This window comes from Neomonachus schauinslandi, chromosome 2 (genome assembly GCF_002201575.2).
Source record: "Neomonachus schauinslandi chromosome 2, ASM220157v2, whole genome shotgun sequence".
In the NCBI taxonomy this organism is placed as follows: Eukaryota; Metazoa; Chordata; class Mammalia; order Carnivora; family Phocidae; genus Neomonachus; species Neomonachus schauinslandi.
In genome coordinates, this window is record NC_058404.1 from 190,035,925 (window position 1) to 190,055,674 (window position 19,750).

The following is a 19,750-nucleotide window of genomic DNA, read 5'->3' on the forward strand; positions in this document are numbered from 1 at the left end:
AGCCACGAGCAGTTTGACCATTTCCAGAACAAATGACTTCCCCAAGTTCTAATTGTATGCTTTTTTTCCCTCGGTAATGTGATTGCAACATTAAAGCATGCTCCAAGATAAGGGTTTCATGCTGAGGGAATACTCTACTATTGCTTGAGTTCAGTCTTTTTTTTTTTTTTTTTTTTAAGATTTATTTATTTATTTGAGAGAGAGCGAACGAGCACGTGCGAGCAGGGCGCAAAGCAGTGGGAGAAAGAGAATCTCTAGCAGACTCCCATGGAGCCCAACACTGGCAGATTTCAGGATTCTGAGAGATCATGTCCTGAGCCAAAATAAAGAGTTGGATGCTTAACCGAGCCACCAGGCACACCAGAGTTCAGTCTTTTAAAATAATCTTTTCATGGGGCGCCTGGGTGGCTCAGTCGGTTAAGCGACTGCCTTCGGCTCAGGTCATGATCCTGGAGTCCCGGGATCGAGTCCCGCATCGGGCTCCCTGCTCGGCAGGGAGTCTGCTTCTCCCTCTGACCCTCCTCCCTCTCATGCTCTATCTCATTCTCTCTGTCTCAAATAAATAAATAAAATCTTTAAAAAAAAAAAATTTTTAAATAAATAAATAAATAAAAATAAAATAATCTTTTCATGAAAATGATCATCTGTATTGTCACATGTTATTTTCAAACTGAGCACACAAAGCACTCCCATTTACCGCTGGCAAGCAATTTGCGCTAAAATTCCCTGCAGCTTTTTTATACCATTAAATTTGGCAATACCAGATGCTACCTGAGTCACATTGTCTTTTTTCTTTTTAAAGATTTTATTTATTTATTTGAGAGAGAGAGAATGAGAGACAGAGAGCACGAGGGAAGAGGGTCAGAGGGAGAAGCAGACCCCCCACTGAGCAGGGAGCCCGATGCAGGACTCGATCCCGGGACTCCAGGATCATGACCTGAGCCGAAGGCAGTCGCTTAACCAACTGAGCCACCCAGGCGCCCCGAACATTGTCTTTTCATATGGAGAAGTGGAGGGAGGTATATTTTTGAAGTTAAGCCAGGCCCAAATGTTAAAAGATAGATGTCCAAAGGCGTTAAAAAGTCAAATACATTCCATTGGTACACTAGATTTCATCCTTCTTGTCTATTCAGTAGCATTCTCGCAAGTGCCTTCTCTTCCTGTATTATCAATTTTTTCCTTTCAACAGAGCCATTGTCCTTAGTATTTATTTACAAACATGGTGTAATCTTCTCCATCTTAAAAAAAATCTAAAACAAAACCAAAAACCTCTTCTTTTTATTCCAAACCCTTCTCTTGCTACCTCCCCATTTCTATTTCTCCTAACAAAAATAAAATCTTGGAAGAGTAGTCTACACTGGCTATCTCCAATTCCTCTCTCATAATTCTCTCTTCAGCCCACTCCAATAAAGCTTTGCCTTTCACATAAGCTATTCTCATGAAAGTCACCAAACACTTCCTTATTTGCCCCAAATGGTCAATTATAAATCCTTATCAACCTGTCACCAGCATTGGACAGTCGGGTGATGCTAGCCCCTGTAAAATATCATCTTCACTTGCCTTCTAGGAATGACATCACACTCTCCCCTTACTGTCTACTTCACCTTAGCCTTTACTGGTTCTCTTTATCTCCCCTTTCCTTGAAATGTGGCCTAAGCCCTAGGGAACTACAAAGTCAATCTACACTCATCCCTCACATAACATCCAATCTCTAAGCACTGGATACTATTATAAAGACTTAGAATTAATCTCTCTGACTTGCACTTCCTTCCTATCTCCAAACTCACATACAAATGTCTTATTTGATATATCCACTTGGAACTCAAACTTCAAATTTACCATGCCCAAAATTGAACTCCTTATCTCATCCACCTGCCATACAACCTGTTCCTCTGTTTTCCCTATCACAGGAAAGGGCAAGTTTATCCTTCCAATTATTTGGGCTAAAATTCTTAGCTATCTTCAATTTCTTTCTCTCACATGTTACATCAGATTCATCACCAAATTCTAAAGATGTCATCTTCCAAACTTATATTACCACCCCTTCTCACATCCCCAATAACCACTTGAATACTGGTCCAAATCATCATCTCTTTCCTGGATTATTGCATACCTTCCTTATGAGTATCTCTGCTTCCATACTTGTACCCCTACAGTTAATATTAGGGACCTGCAAACTATGGGTAAGGGGCCAAATCCAGTCTGCTACATGTTTTTGCACAGACTTCAAGTTAAGAAGAGTTACTTACACATCTTTAAATGGTTAAAAAAAAACAATTTCATTACATGTGAAAATTATCTGAAATTTAAATTTTACTGTCCATAAACAGATTTTTACTAAACTACTACCACACTAATTCATTTACATATTGTCTTGGGTGTTTTCACACTTGCACCGCAGAATAGTACTCGAGACACACCATATGGCCTGCAAAGTCAAAAATATTTACTCTCTAGCCCTTTACAGAGAAGGTCTGTCAACCCCTAGTCTACATCAACACTATACTCCAGTTAGATCATAATAATCCTCTACTCAAAATCCTCCAGTTCTTTCCCATTTCATTCACAGTGAAGTCTCTTAAGTCCCTAGAAGATACGGACATCCTGTTGCCTGCAAATCCTTTCTCCTACTATTTTCCTCTTTCCTCAATTTGCCCTAGCCATAGTTACCCTGCTCCTTGAACATGTGAAACAAAGTCCTACTTCAGGGGCCCTTCCCCTGTTCTTCCCTCTCCTCAGAAACATCTTACCCAGATATCTACATTGTTCATTCTCCCACTTTCCTCTGGTATTGGCTCAAATTCAACTTATTAGTGAGGCCTTTCTCTAAGAAATAGATCCTTCTCCCTATTTCCACTCCTCACTCCTCTTCTTTGCTTTTTTCAATCTGACTCGCTATGTATTGTTTATTTTTCATTGTGTTTCCCCTTCTAAAATGTAAGCTCCATTAGGACAGCAACTTTTATCTTGGTTTTTTTCATTACCTATCTTATTATTTTCCAAGCCTAGAATAATGCTGGGCACAGAATATGCTATATGTTTAATTTTTAAAAAATATCTTAAATAATTGACATTTCATCTTTTTTTCTACTTTAACAAGAAAGAAATCTAAAGATAAAAATCATCCAGTCCCTAAAAGTCATCCATAACAGTCATCATCATTAATAAGCCCTGGAATAAATTAAATTCAGAGCACTCAAATTATCACCACCAATTCTGAGTACTTATTTCAGGAAATACAACCAAGATTTTGTCATAGGATAAATCCTACCTGCAACAGTAATACGAAGTGTTTACTTGCAAAATCCTGATTCTGTAGTCCACAGCATCCCAAGCATAAAACAGCCAGATTTCTTATTACAGGATGAACACTTACTATTCCAGGAAGAATCTAAATTAAATAAATTTAATTAAAATAATTTTGACGAGGACAAGAAATTCATAACAGTATATTAAAAACATGGTGAAATAGATAATTTCTGTATGATATCACAGATCTACTTCTTATCCATATTGTCTAACAATTTTCAGTTAAAAAAAAAAAAGGTAGGGGCGCCTGGGTGGCTCAGATGGTTAAGCGTCTGCCTTCGGCTCAGGTCATGATCCCAGGGTGCTGGGATCAAGCCCCACGTCCGGCTCCTGGCTCGGCAGAGAGCCCGCTTCTCCCTCTCCCTATGCCTCTCCCCCTGTTCATGCACTCTCTCTCTATCTCTGTGTCTCAAATGAATAAATAAAAAAGAAAATCTTTAAAAAAAAAAAAAAGGAAATATTAAATTCCTAAAACAGAAGAATGTAGCCAGAGTGAAATAGAGTCTGATCACAAGACACCTCCCCTTCCACCTGCTAAAAGTGACTTAATAGCTTCCCAGTGCTCATAGGACAAAGATAAAACTCCCTTACATGACATATATCTCATTGCGTAGTCTCTCTTAGTACTATCTTATATTATGCTACCCCTTGCTCTTTGCTTATACAATGGTCTGATTTTGATGCCTTCCATTCAGTGCTATTCAACAGAAATATGTTAAGTCATAGATCACTTTAAATTTTCTAGAAAATTTAAAAGAAACATGTGAAGCTAATTTTAGTGTACTTTATTACACCCAATATAACCAAATTATTAACATTACAACATGTAATCAATATTAAAAAAATTGAGATAACCTACATTGTGTTGTTTGTACTAAGTCTTCAAAACCCAATGTATTTTGACCCTTACAGAACATCTCAGTTTGGACTAACTGTTAATAGCCACAGGTTTTGTTTTTTAAAGATTTTATTTATTTGAGAGAAAGAGAGTACACAGAGGGAGAGTGAGAAGCAGACTCCCCGCTGAGCAGAGAGCCCAACATGGGACTCGATCCCAGGACCCTGAGATCATGACCTGAGCCGAAGGCAGACGCTTAACCGACTGAGCCACCCAGGCACCCCTAGACACAGGTTTTTAATAGACACATGTGGCTGGTTGCAACTGTACTGGAGAGAGCAAATCTAGAATATTCTTCCTTCTCTTTTTCACATACTTAATGTCTATTCAAAAATCAGATCAAGGTCATCTTCCCTGAATAGAGCCAATCCACTATTATAAATTCACATATGACCATATAGCTCTTTTTCATAGCACTTATCAATGGCATAACCTTCTACTTATATTTGATTGATGTCCCTCTCACTTGACCAGAAGATCTACAAGGGCAGTCTACATGTTTTGTATACCATATACACTCTATCACTGGCATTTAGTATATAGTAGATGTTCAATAAATATTTGTTCAATTAGTAACTTATGGTTTTTACTTAAAAATAGTAACTTCATTAAAATATTACAACTCCTCTAAATACCCTACTCATTTACATCCCTCTAGTTTCTTTCTTTCTTTTTTATTTATTTATTTGAGAGAGAGAATGAGAGAGAGAGCATGAGAGGGGGGGAGGGTCAGAGGGAGAAATAGACTCCCTGCTGAGCAGGGAGCCCGACACGGGACCCAATCCTGGGACTCCAGGATCATGACCCAAGCCGAAGGCAGTTGCTTAACCAACTGAGCCACCCAGGCACCCCCCTCTAGTTTCTTTTGATCTTTAGACATAAATTGTTTTTGTATACTTAAAATCATTATGATCATTCAATTTTGTGTTCTTTCTTCACTCAAAATTGTGTATCTTTTCCAACAAGTATACAGTCTTCATATTTACTACTTCAATTGTGTCATATACGATAGTTTACCATTCTCTTGCAACAGGACCAGACATAAAGTATGCAAACAGAACTTTAAAAGTACTACTTTTCACTAAAGACATTTGCTTCACTAAGAATAAAGCTAAAATTCTAATGGCTTAGTAAAATCTTCTTTCAATCAGAAGTTCTACATTGTTGTAAACAATAATTGGTCTTCTTTACTGACTTTAAAAACTCATGACAATCCAAGGAACTTGATTTTAGATTATATTAATTGGCTGTTTTTCATTAATCCCAAGTAAAAACAATTGGGGGAGAATCCTGGAAGAGCCTGGATACATTCAAAATTTGCTTTGGATAAGTAGTGCTGGTAAAAACAATACCCTAGAGTTGCACTATGTGATTCTATAGCCACTGATCACATGTGACTACAGAACACTTGAAATGTGATTACACCAGACTGAGATGTGCTATCAAGACTTAGTATGGGGGCGCCTGGGCAGCTCAATTGGTTAAGCATCCAACTCTTGATTTCAGCTCAGGTCTTGATCTCAGGGTCGTGAATTCAAGCAAGCCCTGCACTGGGCTCCATGCTTTTTTTACTTAAAAAAAAAAAAAAAAAAAAAGACTTAGTATGAAGAACTGAATGTAAAATATCTCAGTAGTTTAATATTGAGTAAATGATGCCATTAAAACATTTTGGGTATATCGGGTTAAATATATTAAAATTATTTTCACCTGTTTCTTTTTAATTTTTAAATGTGGCTATAGAAAATGTAAAGTTACATGTGGTTTGCATTACATTGCTATCAGACAATGTTGTTTTACTACAGATTGCAGTATTTATGTCCCTATGCTCAATAATATGGAAATTACCTTTGAAGAGCTACTTAAGTATAAAGTCCTTTAAATATACAGGAAAAAACAAATTCCTTTCATGGGACTCACAATGTCAACAGTCTCATAGTCTTCCTATATAGCAAGATTCCAATATTTAAATATTCCTGATGTGTTTCAGTATTTCCCCTTACTATCAAAGAACGAAGATATTCTACATCTCTTTCTAGCATAATTTTTTCATACTTCTTAAAGGAATAAGTATACTTATATACCAGGTCTTTTATATATATTATCTTAATTTAATCTTCACAATATGAAGTAGTCACTATATAATTTTTTTTTTTACCACTTATATTTATCAGATGTTTAAGATGGTCATCTTTTTCTTCTTTGGAACTCCAAGGAACATATTACTTATGAAATGAGGAAGGAATGGGCTAAAGTATAAAGCCTCAAAGGCCACAAACATACCAAAGATTCAATGATGCCATTCATGGTTGCACCTATACCAGCTGAAGTGGACATCTGCTTCAACAGTTCATAGCACAAAATAAGACACTTCTGTAGTGTTTCAACATCATTCTAAAATGAAACACAAAATATTCTGCATTAGTAAGAATATCTTCTGTCCATCCCTTAAATGTTAGCTTTTTCAGGGCTTTGTCTAAGGCATATTGTCTCTAGACACACTCCCTGGCAATCTTATCCAATTATCCAACTCCATTTACAATACCTGAGTTGACCCAGCTATTTCTTAAGTTTCAGATTCATATATACAATTGCTATAAGACATTTCCTCTTGTATGTTCCACAGGCTTCTCAAACTTAAATGTCCAAAAGAGAACCAATTTATCATTACCCCAATCCCTCTTCTTGTGCTATTTCCATAAATAACACTGCCATCTACCCAAATGTCCAAACCAAAAGACCTACAATACATTCTTGACTCACTCTTCTCCCTGTTACTAATTCCTAAATACTTCTCAAATCCATCACTTCTTTCCACATCCACCATCATTATCTTGTTCAGGCTGTAATCATATCAAGCCTACATTAATTTAACAGTCTTCAACTACTATGCCTGCCTAGGCTCTTATCACGCTGCAACCCATTTTCTGACGAAGATATAAATCTCATCCTACCACTTAAAACCTTTAGTGGTTCACCATGATCCTTGGCTAAGGCAGAAAGTTTTCAATATTGCTTATACAAGGCCTTATAAGACCTGGCCATTAATTTTTCCACTAGATTTATCTCTTACCTCTCCCCCCTCAATTCTCTAGTCATGTGGACCTGAAGTTTTCAAACACAGCAGGTACTCTTTAACTTCTGGGCCTTCACACATGCCTTTCCATCTGCCTGCATTCCTTTAACAATTCATCAGGGAGAGACAACAGAGTGCATTAAAGGCACAAATCTAAAGCCACTTGCCTGACTTGCCTGGATTTGAATCCTGCCTCTACAATTTACTATCTGTGTGACTTCGGGCAAGTTATTTTTCCTCTATAAAATGAAAATAGCACCACCCCATAAGGTTATAGTGAGAATCAAACACTTGCGAAGTTCCTGAAGCAGTGACTACCACAGAAAAAGCATCCTGTAAATGTTAGCTTACGTTATTTTTACTCAAATGTCAAGTGAAAACATTTCTTCCCCTGGGGAAGCCAACAACAGCCTACCTGGGTTAGATGCCTCTCCATTCAACCCCTATAACTTCCCCGCCTATACCATCTATTATGCCATGCTGTAAATTATACTATAATAAATTTATAACCCTTAAATAGGACAAATGAACACACAAAAGATCAAAGGAAGTCAAGTTAAACAGATGATATTAATCACGATAGGACATATTTGTTCATATTTTTCCAATTCAGACCTGGAGTTTATATTGTTTTTCAGTTTATATTTTCATTTTTCACTTTAAATCTGCTCCTCAAATTAAAGAACCTATAATAATCCATAGACTTTGTCAAACAAAATAAGGTACTAGCTAAGAAAATAAAATTCAGGCATACTCAAAAGTGGAGTGTTTGAGCAGGGATGTCTATGGCTAGAGAGCACAAGGACATAGCACAACTTACAAAATGCTCCTGTATAATAAACTCTTCCCTATTCAGTATTCTACTTATGAGCATACTCCAATCAGCACTTTCTAAACTGAAGTAAAATAATGATGATATTTACTACAAAAGGCAAAATTCTAAAAGACTCCCTGAAAGTTAACATCAAATATTATACTGATACCATTCTATCTTATGATAAAATATGACAAGTTTATCAAACACAATGAAGTTTAAAAAAAAAATGAATGCTGAAACTCAGCTTTAAGTGTTACTAGATAAAATGCTTAGTATTTCATTTAAAATAACAAAACTACTTAGCTTTTTCTAAAAACAAAAATGTAGTTAAGCTTTAAAAATTTACATGTATAATGGGATAGTTATAGAAATTCTTTTCCTAGCTCAGAAAAGTCAGGAGTCTTCCACAAAGAAAAAGATGGATAGATAGATGCATATTCCTTTTCTAAAGCATTCAAAACACATACACTCTCTCGCTCAATCTCTCTCTCTCTCTCACACACACACACACACACACACACACAAGGAAAACACTAGAAGGCAAGTTTCCTTAGCAAGGAAGAAAGACTATATAGACTACAGAGATTAGCATGACAAGGGAGCAAATAAAGTCCTAGTTATAATAATTAAAGCTAATTGAGGCCTTTCAAAGTCTAAGATAAAAAGAAACAAGAGAAAAAAATTATTTTCATGTTAATTCATGATACTGCTAAAAAAGTCCTCCAAATAAATATATTCTGGCAGATTTGAGTTAAGAAAGAAAATAAAGTGTAGTTGAGATGATTCATAACAGGTGAAATTTAGTATGATAAAGTAATCTATACCTTCTCTATATGGACTTCTTTGATTTCAAGTTGCTCTGTCTCTTTCAATAGGTTTATTTTGGCATCTTCTAATGCTTTTATTTCTTCTTTTAATTCTGATGCTTGATTAAAATCCTGTAAGTTAATGCAATTTTCCAAAGCTTCTTTTGCCTCAATAAGTTTAACTTTTATTTCTGCCATCTAAGGAAAGATATAAATTGCTTTAACAAAAACTATTATTATGAACATCTATAGCAAACTAAAGAGTAATACTTAACATCATGACACCATATACAACAACAGCCATATACAAAAAAGTCGTAGTCTTCCTGATCCAAAGAAGGGCAAATCTTCCAAACTGCATAATCTGGTAACATTTTAGATACTCTTATAGTTTAACAGTTAATCAATAATTTGACTCTGTGAGAACAATTTTGAAAATGTAGAGCAAGAGGAAACAAGAGACTTGCACGGCTACGTAATACTCAAGCATTTATTTAATTTAGAAGAAATTTACCTTGAGTTCTTTCTTTCTTGCATCAGCTGGATCACCAGCACCAACAGTAACAATGGGCGCCCGAATCTCTGAGATAATTTCTGTAACCTGATAAGTTATAATTCAGAGTACATGCTTTAATATATGTTCTACATCATAAAATGAATCAAACTGCTACATAGAACTCCAAATAGTATCCACAATCTCTTTAAAAATAGAGCAAAACAGAGTAAAACAGCACACATTCTACTTGCTAGACAATTTTGGGGAAAGAAATGACCAAACAATATACCTGACTAAAAACTCTAAGATTATGAGAAGGTAAACAGGCACATAGACATTGAAGATAAATTCTCTCATATAATGCTTGAAATACAAAGAAAAATGAATATAATCTTAGGCACCAAAAATTAGAATTCTCTGTCTATAATCCTCAACTCCCTCCCTTGTTTAGCTCCACGGGAGTTAAATATAGAAAAACAGAATACTCTTTTATTCTTCCTTTGGGTATACAATGCATAAATAATGACAGCATAACTAAAGACTTTCCTTTCAGAGCCACTGGGACACAACAGTTGGCTGATTCAGGAAAAGGCTACATCCCAAATGAAGGTACTTAAGCAGATGTTGGATAACCACTAACTGGGAATGTTGCATGTTGTAGAAAGGATTTATGTGTAATTATGTATAAGAAGGGGTTGGAAAAGACAACCCTGAATTAATTTGCAACTCAGAGATTGTATGAATTGATGAAAAGCACTGATACGGGTCTTTTTGGCTAGCCCAGAAAAAATAATACTTGGCAATAGTATTATAACAGATAACATTTATTTCTGTATTTACCAAGCACTTGATGGACACTATTTCATTGAACAAGGTAGATTTTATTGTTATTCTCATTTTGCAGACAAGTAAAAAGGCTAAATTAAGTAACTTGCTCAAAGTCACAAAGCTAGAAAGTAGCAGAAGGGATCTGAACCTAAGTGCGTCTAATTTGAGCCAGCTCTCAAACACTCTAGTGACTAAGACACATGTGTCCCCTCTTCCCTAACTTGTTCCATTTCAAACTGATTCAACAGAATGATAGGAAGAGAAGGAGATGATTTTTCAAATGTGTGTGTGGGAGAGAGATTTAGTTTTAAGAAGTCTAAAAACTTAATATACAAGACTAAAACAAAAGGCAACTAAAGATAAATAAAGCAAAAAATACTGAAAAGAAAACAAGACAATCCTCAATATCATTGACCAAAACCTTTTAACCTTTATGAACAATTAAGAAAATTACTTACAATTTGTGTTCTCTTATTATCATCCATAACGATGCAGAGCAATCTCTCAACAAGAAAAGAAAGTAGGGATACCGGGGTTGTGGGTAGAGTAAGAATCTCCTGTAAAACAGCCAGTAGTCCTTTCCTGCATTCAAAAAGAACTATTTTCACTTAAACATGATGGTAGAAACACATTTTATCTCTAACATTTCATTTATTCTGCAGACTTAATTTTATTTATCTCAGTTCTTTTTTATCACCATAGGTACAAAAAAATTATGTATAGACTAGGTCAAAAATTTATGTTCTGCAAAAAAAAAAAAATTTTTATAAAGACCCTACAATCTGTCATAAATCAACATGATGAAATGAAAAACATCAGAAGTGAATCAAATCTTTAGAGAGTATTACTAGCCTTCTCTGTAATAGAGATTTTTAAGCAAAATCTGCAATTTTATTGATTTATTCTGAAAAAATTGAATGTATTTCCATATATATGAACAAAATGGATACAAACTGCACAGGTCTACCTATATGCATATTTTTGCCCATAAATATAGTATAGCACAATTCCAGAAATACAATACAGTACTTTATTTTCTCTTCCTTAAATTTTCTTAATAACATTTTTCTCTAGCTTACTTTATTTTAAGAATATGGTATATAATACATATAATATAGAAAATCATGTTAATCAACTGTTTATGTCAATTTTTATGTTTATGCTTATTGGTAAGGCTTTTAGTCAATAGGCTATTAATAATTAGGTTTTTGAGAGGTCAAAAGTTATATGTGGATTTCTGACTCCACAGAGGGGGGATGGGGGACCAGCACCCTTACCCCCTCCCCGTGTTGTTCAAGAGTCAATTATATGTATGTATGTGTGTGTGTATGTATATATATATATACACACATATATGTATGTATACACAGAAAGACAGAGAGAGAGAGAGAAAGGGTGTATTTCCTGTTAGATATTACATGGAATATAAGAGGAAAAAGAGGAAACTCTTTTTGAGTTTCCTCAAAGAGGAAAAAGAGGAAAAAGAAAACTCTTTATTGTACTTTAGAGAGCTAGGTTAAATATAAATATACTTAATCATACCGTAACAAGACTATATTTCAATACAGGATGTTAGAAGAGCAAATTAGGACAAGGGTTAATATTTAGACATACCTTCCTCCTTCTTCACTTGTATCCAAAGACTTGATAATTAGAATTAACTGTTGACCTATAAATTCTTTTGACATCAAATTTCCAATATAAGAAAAATCATTTTTCATTTCATCTTTAACAACTGGGATACTCTGAATATAACTAAAACAAGCAGAAAAAATAAAATGTAAAATCTGTTAAAAAAAAATTAGACAGCTCCCCATAAGGTCAGAAAAGGGTCTTTTTCAGTTCATATTACTTCAAATATATGGATGTTTATACCACATTATTCTAACTTGGCCTAAAGAATAAACTCTATGCTATTGTTATGAACTTTTGCAAACAAACTTATGGGCTTGAATCAAAAAGAATTTGGAAAATATACTCAATAAAGATTCAAATTTCTTATGGGAAATTTTCAAAAGGCACATATTTATGACTCTCAAATTGATAACATTATTTCAATGTCACCAATATTTTCAATTAGAGTCCTGGATCCCTTTAATAAAAACTCAGTTTTTCATAAAGAGCTAGTCTTCACTCATCATCCCTAACTGACCATTATTCTTTTGCTTAAAAGAATAGTAATAATTAATACCAATTATGCAAATAATCCATGAATACAATGACCTTTTAAAAAAATCAGAAAAATAGACCTTCATGAATTTGTATTATCCTTGCTTAGGGGCCCTACTAATATCTGTATTGTTCTTATTTTAGTGTAGATACTCCTAAACAAGCACCATCTACTACCCTTTTATTCTTACTATCACTGCCCAAATTAAAGCCTTTTACAAACCTCACCTAGATAAAATTCAACAGCCTATCAAAAGGTCTCCCTTTTTTGTGTGATCAAAAAAAAAGCTACTTAAAGGCAGAATTAGGAGTTTAAGCTTAGACAACTAGATGCTTTTAGGCTATGAGTAATATGAAAAACAATCCTGATGAAAAATGTCATTTTTAAAATGTCAACAAAAATCAAGTTATAAAAACTGCAGAACTATGTCTGATGAATAAACTGACTTGTCTTTAAAATAACAACCAAGAGTAAATAAAAGCTCACAAATCTCTGGCCATGAGATTAGGACTTTCAATGGTATCAGCACTCTGGGTTCTAGTAGAAAACTAAAGGAAAGAAACTAATAATTATCAAAATCATTAGCTTAGTAGTTGCTGGTTTCTGACAAGCTAAAAAACCTTCACTCATCGGGGCGCCTGGGTGGCTCAGTTGGTTAAGCGACTGCCTTCGGCTCAGGTCATGATCCTGGAGTCCCGGGATCGAGTCCCGCGTCGGGCTCCCTGCTCGGCAGGGAGTCTGCTTCTCCCTCTGACCCTCCTCCCTCTCATGCTCTCTGTCTCTCATTCTCTCTCTCTCAAATAAATAAATAAAATCTTTAAAAAAAAAAAAAAAAAACCTTCACTCATCTTTGAATCCTCCCCTCCCCTTTGAGTACTTTTCCACTCTAGCTTTAGCACAATGCATGCATCAAGACAGAGGGTATTTTTTAAAATAAATTCAAAGAGTAGTTGGTTCATTAATAGGTTACAAATCTCGAACTGCATAAATACAACTCAAAATGGACCCACCAATTTTAATTACCATGAAATCATCTTTTTAACCATTTTTAAACATATTCATTACAATGAAGAGACCACTCAAGAATAAGAAAGCCTTTTTCTTATTCTTAAAGCTCTCTCCAAGAATTTAGACTTAAGGTCACTTTCTAAAAATTATGTTGGTGTCTCTTTTTCTTCCTCAAATTTGACAAGCCTAATTTAATATCCCTGATTTCTTCCTTTATGTGAATACCTCAGTTAACAGGAAATTGTTTCATATCAGAATTCTGAGTCACTACCTCTTTCTGCTACAAAATGTCTGAAAATATATCTCTGAGATTATCAGGAAATAGTTTTTCCATTTAATTTTGTTTCTGTACCTGAATAAGCTAATCCTATTAGTGATGTTGCTCCAAAAAGAAAACCACTCTATTTCTCAAGTATTTTTCAATAATAATTAAAATACAACTTTTAAAGTTTTCTTCTTTATAAATGAAAAAAAGCTGATTAAAAGTTACCTATTTCAAAACTCACAGATTAAGTGACAGAGGAAATACAAGAATCCCTGACTTCTCAGAGCCAGAAGAACCAAGCTCCCTACCTGTTGATTTCAGTAACTAAGAGTTAATCTGTGAAGTAATCCTTGAGGAGAGGCTCTCCCTCTGTTACTTAAATATTTATTTCTTCATATTTTCTTTATTTTCTATGAGCATTTATTACTTTTATATTAATTCATATTATTAAGCGTTGCATCAAACTCATTCGTTTTGGACATACTACAACATGGCTCAAACAGCATTATAACGAATACTCTAAATACTGAAATCTGAAATAATTACTATTGAAACAGGAGATTCACACATATTTTTTATGCTGTTACTATGAACTCAGGTTGTAAGTTTCCATTTTGGCTCACATTTAAGATATTTATCCGTGATTCAATATTTTGCATACAAATTAAAATGCACTTATAGTTTTGCCTCCTAACTTACATGGAATCATTATAAGCAAAAGCAGAATACTACATTCCATACAAAGAGAATTCAGGCCTGTAATTCATGTTATATGGAAGAAGCTTTTTAAAAAATGCATCAAAAGCATAAAGTTAAAAATCTACACACCAAAATCTATCAAAATATATATAACTTTTGGCCCAGCAATTCCACTTCTGGGAATCAACCCCACAAAATCCCAACATACATAAAATGTATGGTCTAACACAACTTTGTCAGTGAAAACTGGAATCATGCTAAATGTCCATTGACAGAGAAGTAAATTAATTGCCATCATAAATTGATTTTATGATTACCAATTGATTGCCATCATACTATGGGATGATACGTTGTTAAGAGTGTGATAAATTTATATGCACCAACATATAATGATCGCAGATATAAGTAGCTGGGGAAAAACCCCAAATATGTACAGTGTGCTATGTTTAAAATATTTATGTATTTTAATGTATGTGTATATAAATGTAGAGAAAGAGGTCTGAAAGTGTATACGCCAAATTGTTAAGTCTAAGATAAATGGAACTGAGGAATTAGGAGATGAAAGGAAAATTCCACATTTTTCTTCTATATATTTCTGTATTTGAATTTTGACAAGAATTGCATTCATGTTTTACTTGGTAATTTTAAAGTGAAATGAGAATAATTAAGAAAAAGGTATATTTTGAAAAAACTTTTTAAAAAACAAAAAGCCAAATGGTGACAGTTTTAATTAATATTAAACTAGCCACAAAGGTTCACCTTGTCAGTTGGAAAAGTATGGCCCATGCACCAGATACAGCCCGCTGCTTGGTTTCATACAGTTTGCAAGCTAAATGGAAGCTTATTTATACATGGATGTATACACAAATACATTTGAAAATATATACAGATGAAAATTACATAAAATTAAAATTTTAGTGTCCATAAAAGTTGAAAGAAGTTTTATTAGAAAACAGTTACAATCATTCATCATATATTCTTTGGCTGCTTTTGCACACCCACAGCAGAGCTGTCATTGCGACACAGGTCCACAGACTAAAATAGTTACTATCTGACCCTCAGAAAAGGTTTGCCAACCAATTTCAAAGAGTAACATATCATCATCATCAACTTTATGGAGAAATGTTCATAATCACATCCTAACGGGTTTTTTTTGTTTGTTTTTTAAAGATTTTATTTATTAATTTGAGAGAGAGAGAGAATGAGAGAGAGCACATGAGAGGGGGGAGGGTCAGAGGGAGAAGCAGACTCCCTGCTGAGCAGGGAGCCCGATGCGGGACTCGATCCAGGGACTCCAGGATCATGACCTGAGCCGAAGGCAGTCGCTTAACCAACTGAGCCACCCAGGCACCCCATCCTAACGGTTTTAAGGAATGTCCCTAAACATATTGACTTTTTACTCTTTCAGTGTTCTGTCCAGCACAGAATATTCTTCAGAAAGACTCAATGCACATTCTTATTTATCCCTGCCTAGCCAAATAACTGACCCCTGATCATGCATGACTTTGAGGGAGGGGGCTACACAGTTGACACACACAGGAACAAAAGTACAATCCAAACAAAAAGAAAAAATTTTACCTTAGTAAATACTCTGCATATACTATGGGCTCTGGCAAAATTTGCTCCAAAAATTCTTCACCTTCATCTCCTTTTGATTTCACATATTCACAAAGGACACGCCAATACAAAGCATTTTCAGGAGTTAATGTTTCCACTGGAATCAGTTTCCTTCATTTAAAAGGGAGAGAATAAGAGAAAGAATAATCTTAAAGTTAAAAATTTGAATGGAATATAAAAAATGGGAAATAAAAAGCAGACCTGATTTATAACCAGCATCCTTTTAATTGCAGTCATTAACTTAATCCACCCACACACACATGAAAATATTTAGAGCAAAAGAAAAAAAAAAGAATCAAACAAGCAAGCATACAATAGGGAAGCAGGTCGTTGGACTTTCCATGGTAAGCTAATGCAAAAATCAAAGTAACAAAATGGGAAAAAAAAAAGAATGCAGCTAAAGTAGTCTATGATAAGGTAGTGAGTTCTTACACAAGAGGGATAAATGAGAAAAGACATCCATCAGAGTAAAGAAAACACAAGTGAGGTAGATAAAAGCTATTGAAACAATCCGAAGTAATCAGAAAAGGACTAATTTTAATTGGAGAAGTTCACGAGTATCACATTTCAAGTAATGAATATATACCTGCCATCATTATTTTTACAGATTTCTGCCAGTTCATTAAGAGGAGCCACTGAAAATAAGGCATTGAGAACAGAGACTGCCACTTCAGGAGAATTTTCCACATCTAACCGATGAAGCAACTCTAATATATTTCCTTCAGTGAAACGTAACCAGCCTTGGAGAAGATGCTTCTGCATTGCTTGTTTCACAGCATCTGTTAAGTCATTTGAAATATAAGTGAACAGAGGCTCCCTCTAGCTTCCATTTCCTGTATTTTGTCTGTATTAATGACCTTTTATCAGATTAATGTTACCATAAAATCAGTATTTATAATAAAAATGAGAAGAGACTAAGAACAACAAAGAAAAATACCGAAGAAAAAAAAAAAAGGTACAATAATATTGCAAAAATCACTATGCTGCTCACTTCTAATAAAAATGGAAAAGGCCCAAACCAATACCCAATCACTATCACGGCCTACAAAAATATCTGCATTCCTTCTCCCCAGGGTTCACGGGGCTTCAGTGTTAGTCCTGACATTATGATAGCGATTATTTCACCTGATGCCTGACTTCATCTATTACACGATTGTTATTTGCAGTAGTGAATCATACAAGCATGTATCACTGAACAAACTTTATTCTTAGTTTTTTAAGAAGTCATCCTCCCAGTCATTAGTCCTCTGACAATGTTTTGAAACTCAAGTTTTCTTGCTACAGCAAAATTAAGCTATCTTAGTCTTCTCATGGGATTGGAAATTTAAGATATATTGTTCCTCATTATTCCTGTGAGCAGTCTCTAGTTTTAAGAGAGAAAAAGAAAAAAAAAAAAAAAGGAAAATTATGCTAGTCTGATCATTCCTAATTTCTGTCTCCACAGTACAGCACACATTCTTATCAAGCTATACACAAAGGGGAGGGTGCCTGGGTGACTCAGTCAGTTAAGAGTCTGCCTTTAGGTCAGGTCATGATCCCAGGGTCCTGGGATCAAGCCCTGTGTCAGGCCTTCTGGGGCGAGGCGGTTGCTTCTCCCTTTCCCTTGGCTCCTCCCCCCACTCTCATGCTTTCTTTCTTTCTCTCTCAAATACAAAAAAAAAGAAAGAAAAGATATACACAAAGGGAATAGATAGCACTTTTTTAGAAGAGAGAGTTGAAAAAGAGTTCCTGCCCTCTGATATAAATTAGCTATATAGCCTTGAGATATAGTTTCATCTGTAAAACACAGGAAAATTAAAACAAACACTGCTCCTTTAACTACGAGGATCTTTAACCCTTTGAAATGTTTTCTACATGGTGTACCAAGCTAAATTTTGACAGGCTGTGTCATTGATGGGCTTACTTAAGGACACATGTTTTCTAAATCTTCTAAGTCTACTAAACCAAAATCTACTGATGTTTTGTATATACAGAAGTCTATCTTACCTGATCTGTCATTAAGACCTTGTTGAAGGAGCATTACTCTCTGAGCAATGGACATAGCTCTCATATGAACCTTTTCAGCTAAAACCTTAAAGAGATAGTAATAATAATAAGGTGGTCATTAAACTCAACATAGTCTACATATTTCATAACTAATAATATCTCCTTCATCTAAGAAAATAACCCAGAATTTCCAAAACAAATATCTGGTAACACATTTAATGTAATAAGAGTATACCTAAATTATCTATACTTTCTATCCATAAAAATCTCATAAAAATCCATAAAAATTGAAGAAATCATTATTACATGCCAAATATTTTTCAAAAGTATTTTAAGAATATGTCTACACAAGTTATTAGGCTTATTTACCTGATAAGCCAGCTTTCTGACAGTCTCTTTCACATCCTTGGTGCGCCCCACAATTTTTGGCAAAGTCTTTGCTGATGGTGCAATACATGATAACACTGCACGCCTAACTTCTGGATTTGAATCATTTTCAATCAAAGTAGCATATGCTAAAAATAGAGCAATACATTTTAGTACACTAAAGAAATATTATTTAACCACAGTCATAAGATAGCCCACATTTTGGTATTTGACAATATCTTTAAAATAATAAAGATAATCAATTTTTAGTCTTACACATTTAATTTTAGCGGAAGATTTTTTTCCTGCCAACTTCCCTTAAAAAATAAATTAAGAAATTTGTCAAAAGACTAGGCACAAAGTCTAAAACTAAAAACAAAGAGCCCTAAAGATCATGGAAAATCCATCAGTAAGATTGTCTTTTTTTTTTTTTAAGATTTTATTTATTTATTCATTTGAGAGAGAGCACATGAGAGGGGAGAAGGTCAGAGGGAGAAGCAGACTCCCTGCTGAGCAGGTAGCCCAATGCAGGACTCCATCCCAGGACTCCAGGATCATGACCTGAGCCAAAGGCAGTCGCTTAACCAACTGAGCCACCCAGGCACCCCGAGATTATGTCTTTGTTACTCTTCAAGATCTAAAAGAAAGCCTAGTATAGCAGGCAGCTTATTTTAAAGTAATAAGGTTTTATAAAGGGCTCATTATTTTGATTTTTAATGAGTCCTAAAGAAGGATGTAACTAATTTTACTCCCTGAAACAAAATCCATTTCCTGTATTTAAATGTTTATTCAACTCTACTTCTCAAATTTTCCCCAGCTTTATAATTAAGTACTTGTTGACTATTAAACATTTATTTTGTACAATATTATTATGTCTACCATTTAACACCAAAAAATATTAACTATCATCAGTTATCAAAACTGATTATAAAGCTATTAACAGGGACAAAGAGAAAAATGAAAATGTGCCCAAAATGTAGCTAGGCATGTATGGAAAAGTGGAATATGACTATCTTTACGAGCCCAGAGGTAGAGAAAAATTTCTTAAATAAAAGAAAGTGCAAATCAAAAGAAAGAAAGGAAGAAAAGGGAAAAAAGTGCAAGTCATAAAGGCAGAGACTGATTAATTTTGACATTAGGAATTTCTGTCTAACAGAAGATATCCCAAAGAGGGTGAAACAAAGAGCCATCTAAAGTTGAAAAAAATCTACAATTCACACAACTCCAAAATTTCTTTCCAGAATAAGAACTCCAGTAAATCAATATGACAAACAAACAGAAAAATGAGAACACATTAATAGGCATATATAGAAGAAATACAATTGACTGTTAAATATACGAAAAGATGCATAAAAGGATATATTTCATACATACAACCAGATAAACAAAAATTTTAAAATCTGACAATATCT

The 19,750-nt window shown here is 34.5% G+C and overlaps 1 protein-coding gene across 1 annotated transcript in view; it reads right to left on the reverse strand.

Annotated features, from left to right (window-relative positions):
• NCAPG (non-SMC condensin I complex subunit G) overlaps positions 1 to 19,750 on the reverse strand; it is a 52,033-nt gene that overhangs the window by 28,975 nt on the left and 3,308 nt on the right. The window contains exons 4-13 of the mRNA XM_021679443.2: positions 18,342 to 18,487; positions 17,973 to 18,057; positions 16,573 to 16,765; positions 15,948 to 16,097; positions 11,842 to 11,982; positions 10,686 to 10,809; positions 9,418 to 9,504; positions 8,922 to 9,101; positions 6,488 to 6,598; positions 3,272 to 3,391 (exon numbers count right to left, since the gene is read on the reverse strand). Coding sequence (XP_021535118.1) covers positions 3,272 to 3,391; positions 6,488 to 6,598; positions 8,922 to 9,101; positions 9,418 to 9,504; positions 10,686 to 10,809; positions 11,842 to 11,982; positions 15,948 to 16,097; positions 16,573 to 16,765; positions 17,973 to 18,057; positions 18,342 to 18,487 — 1,337 coding nt within the window. The remainder of the gene's footprint in view (positions 1 to 3,271; positions 3,392 to 6,487; positions 6,599 to 8,921; positions 9,102 to 9,417; positions 9,505 to 10,685; positions 10,810 to 11,841; positions 11,983 to 15,947; positions 16,098 to 16,572; positions 16,766 to 17,972; positions 18,058 to 18,341; positions 18,488 to 19,750) is intronic.